Raw genomic sequence first — 18393 nt, forward strand, 5'->3', positions numbered from 1 at the left:
GCCAGCACTGGAATTTTGGAAGTTGGAAGTCCATACATCTTGAGTAGCTAGCTTGAAAAATACCCATATAAGAACAGTGAGTCAACACAGGGCATCCAAGTAGTTAAACTCAAATGTAATAAACCCTTGCAGTCTTGTCTTCTTGGTTTAACAAGGATCTGCATGTGGGCATCTTCTCAGATGTGTCCTTCTTCACCTGAACCCAAGACTTGTTGGAGAGGCTGCAAAGGAACCTCCTAAAATGAGGGCCTGGCTTTGTCTTTCTGTCTCTCGAGGGTTGCAGACCCCCTTTCCACACCACAGAATGAGGACAGACTTTGGCCTAGCATGTGCAACAACACGGAAGGAGAGCTCTACGTTTTTGCAGTTCTATGGCTCCAAAGTTTTACTGAAGTGAAGCTTGAGAATTTCACCTAAGTAGTCTGAGATTCTTTCCCACGTGGGAAAGTATTCAGTACCCAGACATGGAAAAGTGATTCCCTTTCACAGCAGTTTTATATTTAGACTACTTAAATGCCATGTCTCCCATTTCTAAACTTGTTACCTGCTTCTCTCTCCCTCTCTCTCTCTCGCTATGACAGGGGAAGATCTGTGAAGAAATAACTAAATAAATTTCTTTAGTATTGCTGGCATAACATTAAAATTCCAAAATCCTGCATCAAACTAAAGTATGGTTACTGATGCTTGAGAGCTGAAGGTAGGATATATATATATATATATATATATATATATATATATATATATATATATATATATATATATATATGTAGGTCTTTGGTTGTTCGGGTTTTCTCCCCGCGTAAAATTGGAAGTGTCTTGGCGACGTTTACGCGGGAGAAAACCCGAACAACCAAAGACCTACATACAAACACCCCGCGAAAACCTCAGAAAAACATATATATATATATATATATATATATATATATATATATATATATATATATATGATAAAGAAAGTTAAAAATATGAACCCTGGGGGTATTCATGGTAAAAAGATAAAATGAACACCAGGGTAATAAAAACTGTAAAAGTTTTTAATTAATTAAAACTATAAAAGTTCAATTAAAAAGCGCCAAGCTTTCGCCGTCACCTGCCGGCATCCTCAGGGCTAGCGCGCCAGAGAATGAGAGAGTCCTTTATAGGCGTGTCAAGGTTTGCGCCCGGCTCCTTGATCTCGTTATCGGGCCTAATTGGTTCAATTGCGTACAGTTAACCTGTTCTTCCTTGTTCTTTTTGGTTACGTGTCTATCCTCATCCATCCTTATTTCTCTTAACCCTGGGGTGGATGGATGACAACTCCAGCTGTTTCGGTTGTCTTTATATTCTAACTTCCCCCCAGGTTCAGGTGGTAATACACATTCCACATTCCTTTCACAGCCATATCCTGTCAAGTTGTTCTTTTTAAAGTAACTTCCCCTTCTAATTCCAATACTTTCATTTTTAGTGCACTTGTCATCCGGGTGGTCCTGCGAGCTGTTAGGAGTCAAATACGACATGCGGGTGGCAGTCCGGGGTGCGGACCCTTTCGTGCAGCCAGGACGGCCGGATCCAGAAGGAGCAGATTACAAGACGCAACCAATGACGAACTCCCGAGCACTGCCGAAGAGGAGGAGAGAGGATCGGAGAGCGGCGAGGTGCGAGAGATCGAATCATCGCACCCCCCGCCAGACGATCCCGAAGACTCCCATGGAATACACATGGACATTAACAACGCAGAAAAAGGGAGAGCTGAAGAGGAGCATTGTGGCAACCAGAAGGAGCGTGATCCGGTTACCGTTCCCCCCCCCGGACCGAGTACCCGAAGTAGGACGCGCGCAAGACAGCTGGGTGTAGCGGTGATTAGGAAAGAGCCCCTTCATTCGGCTGAACAATCCGCACCCCGGACTGCCACCCGCATGTCGTATTTGACTCCTAACAGCTCGCAGGACCACCCGGATGACAAGTGCACTAAAAATGAAAGTATTGGAATTAGAAGGGGAAGTTACTTTAAAAAGAACAACTTGACAGGATATGGCTGTGAAAGGAATGTGGAATGTGTATTACCACCTGAACCTGGGGGGAAGTTAGAATATAAAGACAACCGAAACAGCTGGAGTTGTCATCCATCCACCCCAGGGTTAAGAGAAATAAGGATGGATGAGGATAGACATGTAACCAAAAAGAACAAGGAAGAACAGGTTAACTGTACGCAATTGAACCAATCAGGCCCGATAACGAGATCAAGGAGCCGGGCGCAAACCTTGACACGCCTATAAAGGACTCTCTCATTCTCTGGCGCGCTAGCCCTGAGGATGCCGGCAGGTGACGGCGAAAGCTTGGCGCTTTTTAATTGAACTTTTATAGTTTTAATTAATTAAAAACTTTTACAGTTTTTATTACCCTGGTGTTCATTTTATCTTTTTACCATATATATATATACACACACATATATATATATATATATATATATATATATATATATATATATATATATATAGTGCTTTCAGTCTGAAACCTTTATTTATGGAACAGATACACCTGTTACATTTTGCCGGGAATTCCGTCAGACACCTCCGGCAGAAAGAAATTCTAAGACAAAACATGGTGCCACCTCTGCTTTAGGATTAAGGCAGCTTATTGTTCCTCAAACCATGAGATAATGCTAGACTAATACTGCAAGCCTTGAGGGATTTACACTGTAGCCTCTGTTGCTTCTGCGGTGTGAGGTGGCAGAGGAAACAGAGCAGAAGAAAACAGAATATTCTTCATTGGCCAACGTGTGTGACTGAGCACACACAAGGAATGTGTCTCTGGTGCAGAAGCCCTCAGTGTACATACAAGCAACAAGGGATAAATCTTGATCATAATCATAAAATACAATCATCATAAATCAGTGATAGTCATAGGATAATAAATAAACAAACAATATAAATCATAATAGATACTAAAGGAAGGCAATCAACATAAATCATGAGATACAAATAACACAGTTATAGTCAAAAGCTTAGGAAACAGGAAAAATGAAAAGATGAGAAGCGTAATAGGTAATACAGCCCTCTACCAGGTAGTCTGACATCCTAGTAGGGCACAGAGGGTGTTGTGGGAATTGGTTGTTTAGCAGAGTGATGGTTGTGGGGGGAGAATCTGTCTTTGTCTCTGGTTGTTTTCGCGTGCAACGCCCTACAGCGTCGCCTGGAGGGAAGACCTTGAAACGGTTGATGTGCAGGAGGTGAGGGGTCTGCAGACATTTTCTCAGCCCTCCTTCTGGCACTGCAGGATACAGGTCCTCAGTGGAAGGCAGGCTGGCTGCAGCTGTGTTTTTTTTCCTCAGTCCTAACTATCCGTTGGAGTCTGTGTCTGTCTTGTTTGGTTGCTGTGCCAAACCAGACAGTTACAGACGTGCAAATGACAGTCTCAATAATTCCTTTGTAGAACTGTATCAGCAGCTCCTTGGGCAGTGTGAGAAACCTAAAATAAATCTAAGGATATATATCCAGTTTTTACAGACCATGGCAACCAAGAGACGGAAAATAAGACCTATCCTGCACCAATCTGTACACAGAAGTATCTTGAGGAAGGAAAAACAGAACGATTACGCATCTGGGGGATGTCATCAGACTTTTTCTTCCCTGCAATAAAGAGCTGGCTCCAAGCCAGCTAGGATTTAGTTGCTGTTGCTAGGTCATGACACAGCAAGGATTTAATTCCATATCAAGTCTGCAATTGCTCAATTAAAAAAAAAGCATCCCGTGGACTTTCAAAGAACATAAATGGAAGGAAAAAGTACTAAACAAAATGCCATTACATATATGTTAATGTATAACATTTGTGCAGAGTTACCTATTAACCAAACGTTGCAAAAATGTTTGTGCAAGGACATCATGACGTTTGCACTGAGTTCCCTTTACCAGAACAAATGGCGAAGCAGCCTACGATTGTGTGGACGGATGGCTCCGGCCCCTCCGGCTTTGCCCCTGTGGGGAGGATCCCAGCGGCCCCCTCAAAACTGACGGACACCCTTACCTACCATTATGAGACATCCCAACAGAAAGGCACTTCTGAAAACGACAGTATTGGCACTTGTTTCGGTTCTTTTTCTGGATTTTGCAGCTGCGATCACATCGGTCGTAAATAAGTTTTAGCCTGATGGTTCGCCTGAAAAAGCCCTAAGGACAGACAGGGTCAGGAAACAAAAGGTGAATACTCGGAAAGGGGAACCGACCCTTCTTCCAAAGGGACAGACGTCCGTTTGAAGCACAATCTCTAGTAAATGCATTATAGGAAGTAAATACAGCTAGGCTAGAGTTTGGCTTTTGAGAGACACACAGAATAAAAGAGAGCCAAAAGTAAAGTGGACTATAACAGAATATAACAGGATGAGAGAGTTGGAAGGGACCTTGGAGGTCTTCTAGTCCAACCCCCTGCTCAGGCAGGTAACCCTATACCATTTCGGACAAATGGCTGTCCGGTCTCTTCTTAAAAACCTCCAGTGTTGGAGCATTCACCACTTCTGGAGGCAGGTGGTTCCACTGGTTAATTGTTCTCATTGTCAGGAAATTTCTCCTCAGTTCCAGGTTGTTTCTCTCCTCAGTTAGTTTCCATCCGTTGCTTCTTGTCCTGCCTTCAGGTGCTTTGGAGTATAGCTTGACTCCCTCTTTTATGGGGCAACCCCTGAGATATTGGAACACTGCTATCATGTCCCCCCGTGTCCTTCTCTTCGTTAAACTAGACATACCCAATTCCAACCACTGTTCTTTCTAAGTTTCAGCTTCCAGTCCCCTGATCATCTTTGTTGCTCTTCTCTGCACCTTTCCAGAGTCTCCACATCTTTTTCATATCGTGGTGACCCGTTTACATTAAAAATGTATCCCATCATCACGGAAAATGCTAAGGTCGTCATCATACAAGAACAATAATAATTTTTTTTTTAGTATTCCACATACAGGCAGTCCCCAACTTACAACCAATCATTTAGTGACCATTCAAAGTTACAATGGCACTGAAATAAGTGACTTATGACCGGCCCTCAAATGTACAACCGTCGTAGCCTCCCCACGGTCATGTGATCAAAATCTGGTTGCTTGGCAACCAGCCTGTAGTTAGGATGGTTACAGCATTCTAGGGCTCCATGATTTGGTTCTTTGTGACCTTCCCAGCCAGGTTTGGCAAGCAAATGGGGGAAGCGCGATCTGCTTAATGGCAAAAAAGGTCATAAAATCAGGTGTGACTCGCTTAACAACCACCTTGCTTAGTAATGGAAATTCTGGCCCAATTGTGGTCGTTAAGTCGAGAACTCCTTCAGAGTTGCATTGGTAGAGAAGGTCAGACGCACCTTTTTGCTTTGTGAAATGTCAGCAGATCAGGGGCCTTTTAAAAAGGCCCCGTTCTTGCTCTAGTGAGCGTTTCTGCATTATCGATAGGTCCAAAACCAACATTTTCCAAGACCTTAATCTGCTTCCAGCTTTTCCAGACACAGTTTCAAAGGTCACAGATCCAATCACATGGGGACAATCTATTAGTAAACAGCTAAACCCTTCCTTTCCGATATGCCCACTACATTCCTGGAAAATGCAGATATTGTAGGACTTCGTTAAGAAATAGGGATTGTTCTATCTCAGTGTTTCTCAACCTTGACAATTTTAAGGCATGTGGACTTCAACTCCCAGAATTCCACAGCCAGCATTGCTGGCTGTGGAATTCTGGGAGTTGAAGTCCACATGCCTTAAAATTGTCAAGGTTGAGAAACACTGTGAATCTACCTGGAGAGGAAAATGCTCTAAAGTCCCTTAAACCGTTTTGATAGCTGCGTGTCCACAAAACAACATATATTCTCCACAAAGTGTGTTCTACGCAATGAAGGGGAATCTCCTTTTTATTCTTTTCAAAAGCTCTGCTCTCTGATGCTGTCATCCAAGCTTCCCATAATGTTTAGTGCCACTGTGAAAAAAAACCCCAGTTAAGCCCTTACCTTGCAACCTTCGCAAGCGTGGACTCCATAGTGATAGCCTGACGCTTTATCTCCACAGATTCTACATTCAATGTTTAAGGCCACGCTGGGGAGCTCATCTCTGCTATTGGGAAGAGCGGTGAGATTCACAGAGGAGGGGCTGGAGGCGGGCGAGAGAGAATCTGCCAAGGGAAGAAGGAGGAAGCCTCAGCTGTTGTCATCCCTGACCGCTTAACCTGGAAGCTATTATCTGAGTCGTTCTAGCCAACATGGCTCTCTAGACCAGGGTGGGGAACTGTGGCCCTTTTATGACCTGTGGACTTCAACTCCCAGAATCCCTGAGCCAGCCATTTTGGGAGTTGAAGTCAACAAGTCATAAAAGGGCCACAGTTCCCCACCACTGCTCTAGATCAGGGGTCCCCAACCTCCGGTCCGTGGACCAGTACCGGTCCACGGCATGCCATCAACTTGCCCGCACAAACAGGCAAAGCCCCATCCGCGGGATGCAGGCAGCACACACAACCACGCACCCTCCGGTCCGTGGAAAAACCTCTCTCCACGGAACCGGTCCCTGGTGCCCAAAAGGTTGGGGACCTTTGCTCTAGATGCAGGAATCAGAAATGGAGGAATGCAGACATCCCATGTCTTCATCCCAGAGGAAGGGAAGGAAATCAAATCCATCAGCTGCCTGGGAATGTTGGGGTCTTGTAGGAAGAATAGAGAGAAGAGAGCAAGGAAAACCTTAGTGCAAACTCAGGCAGGCGGTTGTGGAAGTGACGCCCACCGAGGGAACCTTAAGGCACCGGCTGCGCTCGTAAAGCAGAAAAGGAACACAGAAAGCAAAGGAAAAGAAAGCTTGTCTAATGTAACTGTTGGGAGGAGGAACCCAGAGTTTGACAGCTATGTTGTTTCCCATCTCTAGCTGAAGGCCTGAACTGAATTTTCCCGCTCCTCCATGCATTTTCTTTCTGGAAACCTTTAGTGGATGGATGGGCAAAGCTTCTCAGGCTGCGGGCTGAAATAGCACCTCTGAAATCACCAGCAAGCTGCAGAAGGTCATCTGTGCTGATATACGGTAGTCCCAATCCTGGAAAACTGTGTTCTAGTTTCACCATTTGAGAGAGCTGGGGGACTCGTGGGTAAGCACTTGTCTTCCAGTATTCCCACTTTTTTTGTTTTCTTTTCAAGCCAAACATTGTCCTCACCCCCATAATTTGGATATTTTCTGAAGCACAATCTCAGGGTGCTTCAGGGGCTGCAGAAGGATGGGGCTGCCCCTTCTTGCTTTAGCAACAAATAGCATCACAAGGGAAATACAAAGTACTGGAAGACAACAGGCGTCTTTTATCACTTTTTCAGTCCTGAAAATCAACCCTCCACCCCTCCCAAATAAAAGCCCGAGTGGCATGAACCAGGAGCCAAGGCAGGGATATTCACGGGGACAGGAATTCGTCCAGTCCAGGCCTTGCCAAAACAGAGACCCTACGACTGAGGCGTCCCTGAAGGGTAAAGTTAAGTCTTCTGCTTCTACCACCTTCCCAGACCGCCTATTTCCTATCGTGTCGCCCACACTTTGCTCCCTCCAGAGCTTAAGGTTTTTTCCTTATCCACTAGTTTTTGTCTTAGACTCTGAAGCAAATGCCTGGTTTCCTATATGGTCCAGGCAGCCAAAGTGGCTTTAGAGAGGTTAGCAGAAAATACCATTTTTGAACCCTTAGGCATCACCACCGCCTTGGAAAGCAAAGTTTATGTAAAGAAGGCCTTTGTGTTTGAATTTGAATTCTTGAAATGACAAGGAAGAATTTAAGACACCGCCAGGTACCCTTCTGGGATAAAAATGCAGGTTTCTTCCCAATAAGTGTTATTCTGCATCAATAAAGGAGAATATTTGCAGCTCAGGGTGGAGACGAGGCGTCCTGGGTGCTCTCTGAGCTGGCCTGTTTTCTTGCAGACCAGGGGGAATCACCACCAGTGCCTCTTAAGAGCCAACCTCTTTCCCTTCCAGCACTGGGGATGCAAGAAAACGACCAAGTTCACCAAGTGCCGAGGACCCCTCGCTCTACCTCAGATCCATATTCCTGTAAGAATTGCGCTCTGAGCAGCAATTGCCCTTTCTTTTCTAGCCCTCCTCTCTTCTGCTCCTCTCAAAAGAATTCCAAACAAAATGAAAAGCACGCCAGGCTTTATAGGACGGGGCCCAGCCTGCTTGGGGGATCTGACTGGGGGTGTGTACTGAGAAGTGCTAATTACTATCACAAAAATCACTCCAGAGCTTTTCCAAGTTTCACACAATCTTAATTGTAACGAGTGACAGCACACAACACACAGTCCAACATTCCTGTCTGAATTCAGAGCATGCACAATTATTTCTAGAAGGATCCTACCCACCACCCACCCCCAATCTAGTTTCTGTCTAGGCAATGTAGAAAATAAAGCACTTAAAGCAATTCTTGTCCACACAAAATACAGGCAATGTGAAATGATGCCCATCAGTTAACTAACTTCTTTATCACTTGCTTTTCAGAGTTGTCTATGAAGACATCAAGGCAAATTTATCTACATGATGTAAGATAAGATCAAAGGCGGTGGCCCTACTCTGCTTAGAGACAATCTGAATTTAAATTTCATCCTCTTTATCTTTTATTATCTGAGAACAATTGAAGGGTTTTTACCTGTATGGACAGATCCGTCTGAACCGTTTCCCAGCGACTGGAAGTCAGTTAATGCTCCAGAGCTCTCTGCGCTTATCGACAGTGAAAGTTCTTTCATGGTCTCCATCGCTTGCAAAATGTCTTAAGATAAAGGAAGAGGGTCTTGATAGGCCTTTGAGGGAACAAAGGGGCAGAGCTGGCTGTGCTCTAAGTCCACCATCTTGAGGAGGTCAGGGGTTCCCATTAGCGTGAGTCAGGTGTCTGAAAGGCAAACAGGGATTTGGCAAGGCAAACTAAGGCATTCGCTTATGCTGGGTAAACCCTCTCTGCTCCTTGTCCACAAGCGTTTTGGCCAAGTCTACTTGTACGAGGCCCTCCGCGTTTTGGAGGCAATAAAATTCCAGCGGCGGCTTGAGGGGGACGCCATCGTCATGAGGCAAATGAACACATCCAAAGATTCATGTGCAACAGACAAAAATGCCCCTTCTTGTGGCTGCAAACTTTAGTTCTGTAAGTGCCACCTCAGACTCTATTTCTGATGGTTCAAACGTGAAAATGAAACTGAAATAAAACTTGCCACTGCATCCATCTTTTGACCAGGACATCTGTGAAACAAAGCCTCAAATAGATTTTTCTTCGGTCTACACATCCTCTTTTTAAGTGCTCCCCCAGGAAAGTCACCATAACTTGTACAATTTTCAGCACGTTCCCCCTTGCTACGCATTTAGAGGAGGGTTTTCCAACCTCGGCAACTTTTAGATGGGTGGACTTGAGTTCCCAGAATTCTCTAGTCAGCATGCTAGCTAGGGAATTCTGGGAGTTGAAGTCCACCATTTTTAAAGCTGCTGAGGTTGAAAAACACTAATTTAGAAGGAAGAACCTCAACCCAAGAAGCCATGAGGAGCTCAGCTGCACTGCCTTTGAACATCTCTGAGCAATCTGGATCCCAGAATCTCCCTTCCCTGGGGGAAAAATCTGCCAAGCAAGCATTCAGGCTCATGAAGAGAAGAGAACAAGACGTTTAGATTTCCGTAATGCGTATCCGTCAAGACATTCCCATCCCATCCCTGCCTGGCAAGGGTGGGGCTTCAGAGGGAGACCCGGGGCCCTGTTTATTTCACCACCCTTCTGGAGCTTTATGCCAAGGCAAGGCCAACACAGACATTACTAACATCAATTAAGACTGGAAGAAGCAACACACATTTGCTGGTGCCCATTCTGAGGCTCTGTGGGGCCAACAACAAAGCTTTGGGGAACTTCTAAGTAAGCTGATATTTGGGGGGGGGGCTTTTCAAGTACAAAATAGGTGTCTCAACTCCCAGCAAAGCTTAAGTCATCCACCCTTAACCCTCTCCAAAATGATGCCTCACCCTCCCCATCAAGATTTGCCCTTCCTACAGGCCAAAACATAAAAAAAAAAGGCCGATCAGGCCTGACATAAGCAGAAGCCACGGCATACGTTAAAATCCCTTCGGCACAGCACATTCCTGCCAAATTACTGGAGGGGATCAATTTTCCTGTCTTCTTTCCCGATTCCCCACCTCATTTGCCATCTCTAATGTTTAATGGCTGGGCATGAGGGGGCTTAATAAGGCTCTTTGCTTCTCATACATGCAACCCCCCACCTGGACATATAATAAGCAGAGCGAACATCTTCGTTTTACTATTTGAGTTGGCTTTCCCCGTAAAGTAAGGGTGGGGAACCAAGGCCCCTTTAAGACTTGTGGACTTCAACTCCCAGAATTCCTGAGCCGGTCCACAAGTCCTAAAGGGGCTATAATTAATTTCCCACCTCTGCTGTGAAGGAATCAAAAAAGTTGTACCACTGAATCTCCAGGAAGAGCATCGCCAAAGAGTTACTCTTGCTGATATTTCTTAGAACAGGACTCTCTGGTGACCTATCTCTAGTGGTGCACGGATTGTTTTAAAGAAGTATTTCATTTCAGTCTTCTCTTTTGTTACTACGTGGGGTAACAAAAGCACTCTGAGCACATATGGAAACTCCTAGTCTAGAAGTACTGGCAACAGTTATACCACTGAAGATGCCCACGACTTGAAAATTCATCCAGTTGCTGTTTCTGTTCTTTATGTTAATTTCTTAGATAAGCAGACTTTCTTTTAGACGGTATTTTGCAAAATCAGCTCTATACAGGTGAAACCCACATAATTTTGAAGCTCGGATGCTCTCACTGGGCATCTTTTCCCATGCATCTGTAACACAACCCTGTGTCTCTCTTGAATCTGGTCCCAGCAAGGTCAAGAAGCCTGGATTCCCAAGGGATGCATGAGTGAAGATTGGCTTTCACAAAGGACTAGATAGGTCCAAATAAATCTCACTCACTTCAAGTAGGACAAGAGCAAGGGATTTTGATTTTCTTTAAGATAATATAAAATAAGGTTAAGAAGACTGATCACACAGCAGCACAAACATCCCAGAAGTACAGTATTGTAAACTAAGCCAGGAGACAAAGGAGTTGCCCTCTGCAGAGGGAAACACAATAACATTTAAAGACAGAAGGGATAGTGAATGTTCTTTGAAAAAGCATTGCCTGCAAAGAGTCCAACTGCTCCAGAGATACACAGAGTCCTTCACGTATCAGTCTATGCAAGGCTGGCAGACAACACTGAGGAAGAAACATGCTGATGCCTGCCTTGTAAAGGACCTGCCCAAAGCATTACTCCCACCTTCCACCACCAATAACTCCAACTCAGAATGAGGTAAAAAAAAAAAAATCTGACTTACAAAATGTTGACTCAACTAGCTAGACTAGATCACGACTGGCTGAAGATTAGCTAATATCCCCCTTCTCTTGATAACTTAAAAACTGGAAAATCTAATTTTAAAAGGGAAGGGAAAAGGGAAAAAATGAGAAAAGCTGATTAATTTAGGAATCCAACACTTTGTCCAAGTAATTTATAAAGGAGAAAGTACAATACTCCTTGACTTACAAACATTTCATATTTGGAGCTGCAACAGCACTGAAAACGGTTAGTTAGAACCTCTCCTCAAAGTATCCTAAATATGCTTTCTCCACGAGGCAACTGGACATTCTTGTTTTGCTTTGAAGAGGTTTCACTTCTCATCCCAGAAGCTTCCTCAGCTCTGACCGGATGGTGGGGAATGGAAGGATTTATACTCCTTACAGACAGCTGGTCATTTGCCTTCTTTTAGGGAGTCCTTGAGGCCACTTGGAGAGAGGTCGGTGTCCTCAGGGTCACCTGAGTAGTGAGTAACATGACAGAACTGAAGAAGCTTCTTGGATGAGAAGCGAAATGCCTTCAAAGAAAAACAAGGAAGTCCAGTTGCCTCCTGAAAGAGCACCTTTGGGATAACTGTGACCTGGAAGAGACTGAGAATCTCCAGAGACTGTCCTCAAAGTTATGACTGTCACACCACCCGTGTGGTCAACGGATTGCAATTTGAGTGCTTGGCAACCAGCTCCCATTTATGACCGGCTGCAATGTCCTGCAGTCACCTGATCCCACTTTCCGGCTTCCTCAGCCAGTGTCCAACACGCAAAGTCAAAAGAGGAAGCTGGATTCACTTCACCATGTGATTCACTTAACAACGGCAGTAAAAACTATGGTAACATTGGATCCGGTCACATGGTGACTTGCTTAACAACCACACTGTTTAGTGACCAAACTTCCAGTCCCAGTTGTGATTTAAGGACTACCTGTAAAAATAAGATAGTGAAGGAAAGCACGATAATATCAGCAAATCAATTACTATGAAAATATTTACCATTCTCAAACTGAGCCTTTTGCAGCAGTTAGTAACAGACGAGGAGGGACTCTGATTGGGAACTTTGTCCCTTTTCAGCTGGATCAAAAGGCGATCGAGAGGGATTGTTATAAAGCCCCTGATGACCGGCAGACCTTCAAGCACAGAGTCTGCCCACAGGGGAAGGGCAAGCGGGGTGAGCAGGGAGGGCAGGAAGAACTGGCCAGGATTTAGCTAATCCCTCCCTGCCAGCCTGTCTTGTATATTTAAAGAGGGCAGAGCATGACCCGCAGTACATGAAACTGCTATTCTAGTATTGGAAAGTCAGGTATGTCAGACTGAGATCCTGTGACGATCAGCCTTCGAGCAGGCCAGAAAATTCAACAGCTCTTTCTCCCCTTCTGGAACTAGCAAACAATGCTTGAAAGCCCAGCGTGACAGGGAGCTAATACAGAACAACTCCAGATTAATTAACAAAGCTCACTTAAAGCAGGCAGGGCAGTGAAGTTCTTCTAAGTCAGGCTGGATGGCATCACCTCAGCTGACCTTGAAAGGAAAAATTAAGCAAGGTCAAAATTTGTCATTGGTGGAGTGGGAGGCAAGCTAGACTGGCGAGTGAAAAACACATGGCAGCCACCCTGTTGCTGGGAAAACTAAATGGGCTCCAAGTCCACGGAAGGCCCTGGGAGCTGAGCTCAAAGCAGTTTTTGACTTTTATGTCTTGCTGTGCACACATGTGGAATTGCAGCAAAGAGTCTGATACTCGCCATCCCTGGGGATGGGGGGGGGGATGATTTGGGAAATATTACTGGTCAGAATAGCCCACACATTGCCAAGGACACACGTGTTGTGATGTCATTTCTGAACACCCACTATCCAGGGGCCTTATTATCCTCCTGTTGTTTCACAGCTCCCCCCCCCCCCGAGTTTCTGAGTAGGCCGGGGTAAGCAACCTTGGCTCTTTTATGATTCGTGGACTTCAACTCCCAGAATTCCTGAGCCAGCACAGCTCAGCTTGGAAACCTCTCCCTTTCCTCTCAGCATGGCTGGCTCAGGAATTCTGGGAGTTGAAGTCCACGAGTCATAAAAGAGCCAAGGCTGCTTACCCCTGGAGTAGGTCAAGCCCCAAAGATACCTGCCAATCAATGCTGTTGAACTCTCGGGAAAGAACCGCCTTCTAGCCACTATTTTTTATTTTCAATCTCGCCTTATTATTTATTAATATTAATTAAGATCATATTATTTATTTTCATAACTAACTCAAGACAGCAAACATACCTAATGTTCCTCCTTCCTCCTCTTTTCCCCACAACAACAACCACAACCCTGTCAGGTGGGTTGAGCCGAGAGTGACCGGCCCAAAGACAGACAGCCGGCTTTCGTGGCTAATAAGGCAGAACTAGAACTCTCAAGTCTCCCGGTTCCCAGCCTGTTGCCTTCACTGCTAGGCCAAACCAGCTCTCATGGACACTCCTGAGGCGGTGAACCAGCGAGGCCTCCTTCGCCAGCAGAGGAGCTCAGATCAGTGGAGATCCCATGAAGGTGATTTCCATCTGCTAAGTCAAGACGAGTCCAGGGAGTTTTCGCTACAATCACAAGAACAATACAGAGGTTGCTGTTCAAAGCCTTCCCAGTTCCAGTCCTGAATGAAACCAGAGTACCTGGTTCCTGACCCACCTGGGAAAGGAGATAAGCATTTATCAAAAATAGGACCGGCATTTGGGGAGAAGGGAGCAACAATTAATCCAGGGGTCTTCCAACTTGGCCCTTTTATGACTTGTGGACTTCAGCTTCCAAAATTCCAAAATTCAAAATTCTTCCAAAATCCTGGGAGCTGAAGTCCACAAGTCATAAAAGGGCCACGTTTGAAGACCCCTGCTGTAGACTATGGTGCCATGACAGTTTTCCTCTACGCACATGATCATTCCTGTTGGGCAACTGAATATGATCGTTTTGAGTTCATCCATTCTGCAGCCGTGTTTTTTCTTTTGGATGCCGACAATAAGGGAAAACACGATTTTCTGAGTAAACTCATGCAGCTTATTATTTTCGAAAGCTTAAAACTCTTTGTCCTGAAATGCACATAGGGATACCGTGAATGCTGCTGCTGGCAGGAGCAGAGGATGAGGGAGGCTTAATTCTAGCTTGTGATTTAGGCAGAAGTGAGGAAGTATTTTAGTAAAACATGCCATTAACAAATGAGGTATGCTTCAATAAATCACTTTAATTCAGTGGTTCTTCAAATTACTTGCTGTGAGCTTAATCCCTTAAAGTCCCCAAATCTGATGAAAAGGAGCTAAGGACAGGATGGGGAGGGAGCCCCCCCCCCCCGCTCCACCATCATGCCCAGCACAAACATTTGCATGAGGGCTACTCCTTTTAATGTAGCCTATGAATAATAGTCACAATTTTGCACAACAATTTTAGTCTAGCAATTATTTGAGCAATTATTTCCTACCCTCCTGCCAACTCCAAAGCATGGAGGCAATCCTGCAAAATAAGCCAGAATGCTACCTTAAACATCAAGTGAGCCTGCAATGAGAGTTTATTCGTAACACGGGTGGATGTCTCAAACACTTCTTTTGCCTGCAAAAAAATACGCATTACTACGCACACTAACACGTCAGAAGGCACATGTGCTAAACCAGATTAGCCATCGTTTGCTGATAAAGCTGTGATTTAGTGTAATGTCACACTAAACCAGAACCTAGGTTTGAAAGCCCACCGTTATCGGTCTCTTACAATGCAATAATCCCAAGGCAGAGGAAGCACATGATCAGTCTGCTTCCAAGAAGAGTTAACAAGCTTTCCTCACCATCTGCTGAAAAGGCGCATCTGGTTTTTACTCAACCCCATTCAAGCTGGAGGCTAGCATCCACCCGTGATTGTTTTCCAGGCATCTCAGCTTAGGTTCCAGTAAGAGGGATGGCCGGCTGCCCTTGGACAAGTAGTTAAATATTCACTTTTCCTGTAGGACTTTTGACCAAAAGACCAAAACAGAGATTCAAGGAAAGCTTCCGGTCTGAAATGGCCAAGCTTTACCACTTCCACGCCAGGCTTGATTTCTGGAAATACGTTGTACAACTTCAATCCTCTGTTTCTGTCTCAGAATTGTGTGGATTCTTTTTCCAGAGAGACAAGCTAACGAAGCCTCTTCTCTAGAAGATCCCACCATCTTTCTTGCTTGGTCCTCTGAAGCCGCTTTCTACAACCTGGTGCCCGGCAGAGACTTCGGCTTCCACAATCCCCAGGCTTTGTCTGTGACAGCCTGGAAGCCGCACTCCCAATCGGTACCTCATCCCTACATTTACCACCACAGGAACCACATCCTCCCCTCCACTCAGGTGGGGGTTTACCATGAATGATCCTCATTCAGGAAAGCTAAAATGAGAAATGGGGAAGATACACAACTTGCTTCCCAGCAAACTGTGTCAAAGAGTTGGAAGTGCCATGAAGTACAGGCATATCAAGGGAATTCTTAACTAGTAAATCTGTTTAAAATTGCACCAAATAAACCACAATAAAACATTACATGCTTTTTTAGAAATACGTAACTGGATCTGCTGTCAGTTTCCCCACAACCACCTTTCTCTTCAGCAACAGAAACTAAGGCATCTTATACCCATATCAGATTCTCTCCCTTGCTGCATTTCTCACTGGGTGGCCGGGGGGGGGGGCATTAGTCTTGTAGACGACCCCCTTGTGTGAGGGTGTATTGCCCTAACTGGCATGTCAGCGAGAGGCAGCAGTCAGCCAACTGGGCCAATCTCAGAGGCTGATGTGTGTTGGTCCTAATTAAACTTTGGCTGTGAGACCCCGAAGAACTGCCAGATGAGGAAATTGGAAACACATCCTGGAAGAAGACATGGGAAGCCAGTTCTCTAACACAGTCATGACGGTTGCACGAATAATATCCGAACGGTCTCTGGAGTTTCTTCCTCCATTATTATAGAGTAACAGAATTGGTGGGGCTCTCCAGTCCAGCACCCTGCTCGAGCAGGAGACCCCCCTATACCAGGGGTAGGCAAACTTGGCTTTTATGACTCGTGGACTTCAACTCCCAGAATTCCTGGCTCAGGAATTCTGGGAGTTGAAGTCCACGAGTCATAAAAGAGCCAAGGTTGACTACCCGTGCCCTGTACTATATTCTGGAGAAAGGGCTGTCCGTTTCTTCCTCTCCCCTTTCTTTGGCATCCTGCCCAACCAACATCTTGTAGACACAAGGACCAGTCAGGACCCCAGGGGGTCTCCTGGGCCTCCCAGCTGCTCTCCCCCCTCCTTTAAGAGGACGTCTGGGCAGCCCCTCCATCTGCAGCTAAGCTCCTCCCGGTTCCCCTGTATCTGCCCACAGCTGCAGGCTGCTTCGTGATTCATTACAAAACACAAACAGGCCACAATTATTGGCAAGTTGAAAAGCCAGAATGGAACTGATCTCTGTTTCTGGAAGGACTGACGCGAGAACAAATTCCTCTTGGTTGAGGAGAAAAATGGGGCAGTGTCCCTCTCACTGGCTTTCTCTATTTCTCGCAACACATCTGCATGCATGAAGTTTGCTGAAGCAAGAAATCAGCTGCTTAAGACACACGTGAGGATATCTTCATACTTGTTCATAAGGGCTAATATCCCTCTACCATAAAAATCACGTTAGAGCAACATACAACCAAAATATGGATTTATGGGTCCCATTGCAATCAAGCACACCACCCTTTACAGCCCATAATCAGCACTCTAGCAGCCATTACTCAAGGCGGAATCTGAACTGCTGCTGTAATATTGTGCTGTTTCTGCCTCAGAAAACACAGCATTACGGCCTTTGTGTGCTTCAGCACCTCTGGCGGACAGAAGGACAGTGGTTTTAATTATTCTCCTCTGTGCAGCACAACTTAAGAACGTAACCACACGTGGCCAAAGTCAAGTTGTTCAGTAGTTCTTAGGCTGCCTATTTCAACATTTCAGCCCATTTCTGTCTACCACTTAACAGAACCAGTAAAAAAAATAAAATCTCATGATCCCAGGACTCAGGCGGCCCTTGGATCATCAGCGCCCACAGGACCAGTGGAACAATAGACTTGCTAAAGTCTTCCTTCCTTACCTTGTGGGGCGGTGGGAGCTGCTACTGAGAAAGTGTGTGCTGCCCCCCCCTCCCCCAAAAAACCTCTCATGGGACAGAGACCATCAGCAGACCTTCCCTCAGTAACTGCACGGGACAGAATGAACCTGGGTGGGGCAGGCCCACGGTTGGCTGGCTGCAAAGCCATCTGGGGCTTTAATGGGGATAATCAGCCCTTTGGTTCAGACCCAGAGACAAGCCACAACTAATGCAACAATTGCCTCTTAAGGGTTAACACTGCTGTATATACTACCCCCACTTAGAAGCTAGACCACCGCATCCTGCACCAGCTGATCATCAAGGGCAGGTCAGCTTGCAATATTTAGTATTGTCTATATCCATTCGTTGTTGAGGATGAGTCATTACTGTTGCGGCATCTTAGCCTACAATGATATGCAACTGGCACACCAGTCAGGGTTGGGCAACCCCCACCCACCCCCACAAGTCATGACGGAGTCCTGGAGGATTTCCAAAATGCAGCAAACCCTGGAGTAATCACAGGTGCGGCAGGACCTCCCTGCGTACACCCACTGGAAAGGCCCCCTCAGAAAGCACCAGCCCCCAGTTGTCCCAGGTGTCCAGACAGAGGCCAAAGCTACGGAAGGCCTCCAAGACATAAGATCCATTCTCTCCTTAGCACTCTCTGATACAGCCATAATTCGGACAGTCTTAGCTCTCTGGTTTGGTTTGCACAAAATGCTAAGTCATAAGCCATGATTTGGAACCACAGCTTGCTAAGAGGAAACAACAGGAGGCCCACGGTTTAGAGCAACACGTGGACCCAGTCTCTCATCCCAAAGGGCCACTGGGCAATGGGTGGATTCTGTGGACAGCCTTAGAGACAATCAGCCTGAGAATAGCCAGTCGCTGGTCATTTAACGACTCCAGCCAAACATTTCCAGCAGTGCTGTTCCTTCCCTCAAGTGGTCTAACTCAGAGCTAGCGGAGAACGAGAAGGTCACACCATATCCCAATTTACATG

At 45.6% G+C, this 18393-nt stretch overlaps 1 protein-coding gene across 5 annotated transcripts in view; it reads right to left on the reverse strand.

Moving 5' to 3' along the window:
- The window catches only part of PPARA (peroxisome proliferator activated receptor alpha), a 41024-nt gene that overhangs the window by 11873 nt on the left and 10758 nt on the right, over nt 1–18393 (reverse strand). For 4 of the 5 annotated variants that reach the window (XM_039354589.1, XM_039354592.1, XM_039354590.1 and 1 more), the window contains 3 exons: nt 8599–8838; nt 5948–6108; nt 4007–4145 (listed from right to left, as the gene is read on the reverse strand). In XM_039354589.1, coding sequence (XP_039210523.1) covers nt 4007–4145; nt 5948–6108; nt 8599–8704 — 406 coding nt within the window. In that variant the 5' untranslated portion in view covers nt 8705–8838. Of the gene's footprint in view, nt 1–4006; nt 4146–5947; nt 6109–8598; nt 8839–12322; nt 13115–18393 lie in introns of those variants that run through there. The other variant, XM_039354593.1, reaches the window with a different exon arrangement.

The sequence above is a fragment of the Crotalus tigris genome, unplaced genomic scaffold (assembly GCF_016545835.1).
Source record: "Crotalus tigris isolate CLP2741 ecotype Arizona unplaced genomic scaffold, ASM1654583v1 scf7180000018563.1161478300:1536566, whole genome shotgun sequence".
Lineage (NCBI taxonomy): Eukaryota > Metazoa > Chordata > Lepidosauria > Squamata > Viperidae > Crotalus > Crotalus tigris.